Source organism: Mustela erminea, chromosome 9 (assembly GCF_009829155.1).
Source record: "Mustela erminea isolate mMusErm1 chromosome 9, mMusErm1.Pri, whole genome shotgun sequence".
NCBI classification, from domain to species: Eukaryota; Metazoa; Chordata; class Mammalia; order Carnivora; family Mustelidae; genus Mustela; species Mustela erminea.
The window spans coordinates 65,091,005-65,098,616 of record NC_045622.1 but is presented as its reverse complement, the minus strand read 5'-3'; the positions used below and the strand labels follow the sequence as shown (position 1 = coordinate 65,098,616).

General features: G+C 44.6%; 1 protein-coding gene across 2 annotated transcripts in view; it reads left to right on the top strand.

Annotated features, from left to right (window-relative positions):
• The first annotated feature begins 2,211 nt into the window (after positions 1-2,211).
• Positions 2,212-7,612, top strand: part of SBF2 (SET binding factor 2) — a 476,395-nt gene continuing 470,994 nt past the window's right edge. Inside the window, exon 1 of one of the 2 annotated variants that reach the window (XM_032358786.1) lies at positions 2,212-2,766. In XM_032358786.1, the coding sequence (XP_032214677.1) occupies positions 2,463-2,766 (304 nt within the window). In that variant the 5' untranslated portion in view covers positions 2,212-2,462. The remainder of the gene's footprint in view (positions 2,767-7,612) is intronic. The other variant, XM_032358787.1, reaches the window with a different exon arrangement.

Sequence of the window (7,612 nt, the reverse complement as noted above, 5' to 3'; positions counted from 1 at the left end):
CCACCCAGGTGACCCTGTATGATTCCATTTATATAAAATATCCATCATAGTCAAATCCACAGAGAAAAAAAAATGGTAGTTACAAGGAGCTGGGGGAGGGGAAATGGGAGTGACTGCTTACTGGGTATGATCAAAATTGTTTTGGAGCTAGATGGAAGTGGTAGTTATACAACATTTTGAATCTGCTAAATACCACCCAATTGTACACTTTAACGGGGTTAATTTTATGATATGTAAATTTCACATTTTTAAAAAAAGATTTTATTTATTTATTTGACAGAGATCACAAGTAGGCAGAGAGGCCTGCAGAGAGAGAGATGGTGGGGTGGGGGGGAAGCAGGCTCCCGGTTGAGCGGAGAGCCTAATGTGGGGCTGGATCCGAAGATCCTGGGATCCTGATGCTGGGATCATGACCTGAGCTTGAGGCCAAGGCTTTAATCCACTGAGCCACCCAGGTGCCCCATAACATTATTTTTTTTAAAAGTTTTTTTATTTAGGTAATCTTTATACCCAACATGTGGTCGGAACTCAAGACCTTGAGACCAAGAGTCACATACTCTTCCAACTGAGTCTGCCAGGTACCCCTTTGCCTTAATTTAAAGAAAAGTAAAATGGGGAAGGAACATGACAGCTGCCTTAAAAAAGTGGAACTCTATCTGAAAGATAGATTGTTTTTTTTTTTTTTTTTCCCCTGGGTAGTTCCAGAGAGCAAAATTAGGGGAAGTTACAGGACAACTCTAACATAAATGAGGAAGACCTTTCTAACAATAAGTCTTTTAAACAGTGGAATGGGGGCTCCTGGTGGCTCAGTCAGTTAAGTGTCTGCTTTCAGCTCAGGTCATGATCTCAGGGTCCTTGGATTGAGTCCCGCCTCAGTCTCCCTGCTCAGTGGGGAGTCTGCTTCTCTACCCTTCCTCCCAGCTTGTGATCTCTCTTTCTCAAATAAACAAATAAAATCTTAAAATAATAATAATAATAAACATAAACATAAATAATAAAAATAAAAATAAACTTCCTTGTCTTCCAAGGAAGTTAGGTTACTCCTTACTGAAAGTGAACAAGCTGGATGATGAGCTCTTCAGGGAAGTTATAGAGAGGATTCTTAACATGATGTGTGACTGAGGCTTTTTTTGGTTTAATTATTTTCAAGAGTAATCTGTTATCTTCCCTCCACCCCTGTAACTAGGCTGATTCAGTTTGACCGCAGGCAATTTGCAAACAAATTCCTAGAGTTAAGGTATTCCTTCCCGGGAATTTCAGTTCTAGCCTAGCCCAGCCCTCTCAATTTATAGATGAAGAAAGTATAGCACAGAAAGAGGAAATGATCAATTGAACTTTCAGAAGTTGAAACTCCAACCCTCTGGACTTCCAGTTCAGAATTCAAGCTATTGCAACTTCCTGTTGGTAGTTGGGGTAAATCGTACCATCACCCATTAAAAATAGTTGAGCACCTACTGTATACCAGACACTGGTCAGAGTTCTTAGATATGAATGGTAAGGGTCAAGTCCTCAATTAATGAGTAGTGATAAATAACCACGAAGATGATCATATTTGCAAATCATGGAGAGCCCAAAACTTCAGTCTACCACCTGTAACTTATCCAACTACTAAAACTTCCTCAATTGACAAAACAAAGTCATCTGGGTGACTCACCAGCCAAATTCGAAATGATCAATACGAACAGCAAACAAGAAAATGACCTAGATAATTCCTAGATTGGATGATGAGACCCACTAATTCATTTTATTGCGTTCTTGAGTAGGGGAGTTGAAGTCACCACCTGCTCTGGCTTCGAAAGCCCTGGGAACGCTGCAAGCAGAGAAAATGCAGAAGGGAGGGTCTCCCTTGAGAGAGAGACAAAGCCTCTTCCCGTGTACTCCGTTGCATCCCGCCAGTTTAGGAGGATCCCCGTGATGCCCTGTTCTTTGGCGGAATCCAGCTCCCCCTCCTTCGCCCCCAACCCCTGCCCTCTCCCACTTCGGGCACTCCCGGGGAAGCCCAGACCAACCTCCCCCAGCCCACTCAGCACTAAAGCAAGAGGCGCCTCAAGATTGCGCAAAAGCCTCTCCCTCCCCCCGCCTGCTCGGTGGCATGTTCCTAAAATTCCCATCTGCACAACATAAACAGGAAACGTGCAGCAAAAGCCCTGGCAGTGCAAATTCCATGGCCGAGTCGAAGGCGGGAGAATCTCGTCTTTGGGAGGGGAGTAGAGCGGGGGAGGGGAGAAACCAAACTTTCCAGGAGACCACTCAACCATCCATGTCTCTTCTAACCAGATCCAGAAAGAAAGAATAGAGAAGGCGGAAGGAAGGACGCCTGCTTTTGAAAAAATAGGGGAGGGGGAGGCGGAGGTGGGCCACGAAGGGATAGCCAGGCTTCAAATGAACCGCCCGGAGTGGCTGAGATGGCGGGAATACCCCCGGCCGCCTACTCCGCAAACCAGCGGTCCGCGCGGCCCTAGATGCAGCGGAGTCGGCTCACCGCCCGCAAGGGGTTCCCAAGTCAGCGGGGGTGGGGGCGGGGGAGGAGCGGGCGCTCCGCGCGGCGCAGGCGCAGGCGCAGACTGCGCCTCGGTTGTCAAACATGGCTGAAGTGCCGCCGCTGCCGCTACTGCCGCTGCAGGGAAAATGCTGAGCCCTCCCGGGCCGGGTGGGCGGCGGCGGCGAGGGCGGCTACGGGCACCTGCTTCTCCGGCGCGGCGGCGGCGGCCATGGCTCGGCTGGCTGACTACTTCATCGTAGTAGGCTACGACCACGAGAAGCCAGGTAAGGGTGTGGGGCGGGCGCCGCCCCCAGGCCTCCCCGCCCCCGTCCCCCCTAACCCCCACCTCCCGGCTGCTGTCCAGTGGGCTCTGCGGGGCAGGGCGTCGCAGTCGGGAGGCGGGGAGGGCCGGGCCGGGCGACGGCGGAGCTGCGGGTGGCTGTCCGGCCTTCTTGGCTGGGCTGAGCCTCGCGGTGGGCGTGAGGGACCGGCACGGGGGGGGGGGGGGAGGGGAGAATAGGGGGAGGAGGCCGCGTACGCGGGGGCTCAGGGAGGCCCAGCTGGGCGAGCTCGAGGCAAGTCTGGGTGTCGCGATCATCGCGCTGGAGGAGGCGGAGTACCAGGGGCAGCGCCCTGGTGCTGGCGAGATTGGGCAGGACTGCGGGGTTGGGAGGGCGGGAGCCAACTGTGTTAAGTTCGTCGGGGATAAACTTCTGCCCTGCATCCTGAGTGAGTAACGAGTGACGCAGGGGGCTGTCCTCTCCAAAAGGAAATGCTGAGAGAGTCCAGTGCTACTTTACCCCTGTGTCGTTGGGGGCCTGTCTAGTCACCGCGCCAGTGAACGCGTGGTACCGGGGAGGGGGAGAGGATCCTTGCACTTTTAAACATTTCTAGGAAATGCTCCCTGTTCTTTCAGGACAGATATGACGGTCATTTCAGAGTGTCTGGACACTATCTTTAAGTAAGGACAGTCAGCCTACCGCTGAAAGTCTTGCTTCACGTTGATTTGCTGTTTAAAAAATATTTTGGATTAAAAAGTTTCTCTTTTTTTTGAGTGTAGTTGACATGCAGTGTTTAATGTGTGTTTTAATTATTTTTATGATTCATCACAAAACTTTCTTCATAAGGAGCAATTTGGCAAATGCTTTGTATTTCAGTTTCATGATGGACTTGTGCAACTTAAAGTTCAGGGTTCATGCACGTTTATTTTGTATTTGCATTTCATTGTATTACTGTATAGCTAAGCGTAATGTAATAAACTGAACTGGGAAGCACAGCTATTTCAGGGTATTTCCAGTTGCACGTTTGTGAGAAATTTTAGATAGCGGCAGACAAGGCCCTTCATCTTTAGGAGGAGATGCTGAGATTGTGCTTTGCTGATAGTTACAGCCATTTGTAGTGGCAGAATGTCATTGTTCTACCCACTCTTGGTCAACTGCCCCTTTCACTATTACTCTTCTAATAACTTCCTTTAGTGGGGTTTTATATTTTTAAAGCTTTCACTATTCACAACCTGATTGAGGTCAATTGTTAAGAGAAGGGGTTGGGCTGTATTTAAAGTGTCTTCTGGCTCCAACATTTGATTTCTTAGTAACTTTGCATAGTCTGGTGTCTAACCAAGATTAACAATATGAAGAATCACAGTTTATTTTTAATACTGTTTCATTTTTATCAACATTGTTTTTTTCCCTCACTTTAAACTGAAACAATCAGGGGTGTCTGGGTGGCTCCCTGGGTTAAGTCTCTGCCTTTGGCTCCAGTTATGGTCTCTCGGTCATGGTCTCGGAGTCCTAGGATGGAGCCCCACATTGGGCTCTCTGCTCAGTGGGGAGCCTGCTTCTCTGCCTACTTGTGATCTCTCTCTCTCTGTCAAATAAATAAATAAAATCTTAAAAAAAAAACAACAACCAAAAACCTGAAACAATCACGTACTTGAAGAAAACTTGCAAGTAAGGTACAAAGAACTTTTTCTTTGAACCATTTGAGAGGAAGCTGCTGACCTAATGCCCTATCACCGCAGAATGCTTTAGTGTGCATTTTTTTTTTTTTTACAAACAAGAATATTCTCCTGCATAATCACAATGCAGTTATCAGAATCAGAAAATTTGTACTGATACAGTACTCCATTTAGTTTTCAGACTGGTTCAAGCTTTGTTGATTTTGCCGTTAATCTTTCTACTGGCAAAAGGATCCCATTCAGAATTATATGTTGCTTTTACTTGTTATATCTCTTTCGTCTTCATTCTGGAACAGTTCTTCCATCTTCTCTTGACTTTCATAACCTTGACATTTATGAAGATTACAGGGCAGTTATTTTGTAGAATGCCCCTCAATTTGGGATTATCTGTTCTCTTATTAGATACATGCAGGTTATATACTTGGGTAGAAAAATCACAAATGTGATGCTCATTGCAGCCTATCAGGTGGTACACAATTTCAGTTTATCCCATTACTGGTGATTTTTTACTTTTATTACTTACTTGATATAAGCAATGCCTGCTGGGCTTCCTCACTAAAAAGTTAATATGTAATTGTTAATATATAGTTTTGTGTGGAGTACTTTGAAACTATGTAAATATGTTGTTCCTCATCTAACTTTTAAGAACTTTTTTTTTTTTTTTTAATATTTATTTGATAGAGATCACAAGTAGCCAGAGAGGCAGGCAGAGAGACAGAAGGAAGCAGGCTCCCTGCTGAGCAGAGAGCCGGATATGGGGTTCGATCCCATGACCTGAGCTGAAGGCACGGGCTTTAACCCACTGAGCCACCCAGGCACCCCTCCTCATCTAACTTTTAATGTATTCTTGTATCCCTATCTGTATGAATATTTTTTAGTGGATTATATTCTATTACTATATATATATATATTTTTTTTAAAGATTTTATTTATTTATTTAACAGAGAGAGACACAGTGAGATAGGAAGCACAAGCAAGGGCAGTGGGAAAGGGAGAAGCAGGCTTCCCGCTGAGCAGGGAGCGGGATGTGGATGCCGGGCTTGATACCAGGACCCTGTGATCATGACCTGAGCTGAAGGCAGATGCCCAATGACTGAGCCACCCATGCGCCCCTACTATTTATTTTGATGTTTAGATTGTTCCTCATTTGGCCAATAAGAGCTCATTCAGGCTGGCTTTTGTGTCCTTATAACATGTCGCCATCATTCCTTGAGCATGTCTTTACTTTTTCGCACAGATTTATCCTATACTGTACCTGCCTTAGTCCTGCAGTTGGCTGTTTGTCGGACATTTTGAAGTTACAATCTCAGTGCTAATATGTTTGTTGTTGTTGGGTTGTTAATATTCCCACACCCTCTTAATGGATGAAGCTGGGAATACATAGATGTATGTACACATATGTTTATATCTATATTTATTTATCTGTATATATTGTAAATGATGAGTTCACACTAATACTTCCCATTTCAGTACAAGTTCTAGTTCTTTTCTTTTTCATATTTGTAGTAGTTGTCCCTCATAGTAAGAAATATATATATATACTCATATATAGATATAGAGATGCATATACATATATTATGAGATATAATACTCTTCTCTCATAGTAAGAAATCTGGCTTCCATTATCCTTAATATGTTTACTTATTTGTTCATATCTTCCTGTATTTTTTTTTTAAAGATTTTATTTATTTCTTTGACAGAGACAGATCAGAAGTAGGCAGAGAGAGAGGAGGAAGCAGGCTTTTTGCTGAGCAGGGAGTCTGATGTGGGACTCGATCCCAGAACCCCGAGATCATGACCTGAGCTGAAGGCAGAGGCTTTAATCCACTGAGCCACCCAGGCGCCCCTATCTTCCTGTATTTAAACAAACTTTCATATTTGCTACCACCCTCTCTTCTCCTGGATGCCTTTTTTCTCTGCTGATTCTTCCTTATATCCCTTCCATTCTGCTACCCCTCTAAGAAGCTAACAGCCCATACTAGGATGTCCCAATTTAGGGATACCTTCTTCAACCTGTTCTGATTCTAACACCCCATGTTAGCTTCCCCACTGTTTCTGGATGTATTTCTCACCCCAATTAGGCTCTGATGCCCTAAATTGGACTGCTTTCATGTGAAGACATCCTCTTCACTCTGTGAGACCTAGTGTCCCATGAAAGGTTGCCCCTCTGTGTTGACACCCTCTTCCAGTGCTTGGGTTGAACACATGTCTTCTTCCCATATGGACTCCTTTCTTGGTTCACTTGGGCTCTGACAACCCTCACCACACTCAGGGCTAACATGATTACTCACCATCCCACAGGAGGGAAAGGGAAGATTATTTTATTATTTTTATTATTATGTATTGTTTTTTGGTAGGGATAGAGAGAAAGAGAGAATCCTAAGCCGGCTCAGGCCCAGCCACTTGAGCCATGCGGGGCTCGATCTCACGATGCTGAAATCATGACCAGAGCCGAAATCAAGAGTTCAGACATCTAACTGACTGAGCCACCAAGATGACCTATTTTTAATTTTTAATTTTTTATTTTTTTTTATTTTTATTTTTTTAAGATTTTATTTATTTATTTGATAGAGAGAGACACAGCGTGAGAGGGAACACAAGCAGGGGGAGTGGGAGAGGGAGAAGCAGGCTTCCTGCCAAGCAGGGAGCCCAGTGCCGGGCTCCATCCCAGAACCCTGGGATTATGACCTGAGCCGAAGGCAGTTGCTTAACCAACTGAGCCACCCAGGTGCCCCTGTTTTTTATTTTTTAGAAACTCTGCATCACACATGAAGCTCCAGCTCACAATTCCGAGGTCAAGAGTCGCACGCTGTACTGAGCCAGCCAGGCACCCCAGGGAAGATTATTTTTTTAAGTAAAAAAATCCAGAAGCTTTTATAAATTGTCCAATCTGGATAGTAGAATGTATGATTTTATTATATATATATTTTACTTGTGATAATTTTTCTTTCGTCACGTTTTTTGAAGTATAATTTACGTATAGTAAATTCACCTTTTTAACTGAACAATTCAGTGAGTTTTGACAGGTGTATACATAAATGTAGCCACTACCACAATTAAGGTTTAGGTATAGAACATTTCTGTCCCTACAAAATGTTCTTTTGGGACACCTGGGTGGCTTAATTGGTTAATAAGTTAAATGTCTGACTTTGGTTCAAGTCATGATCTCAGGG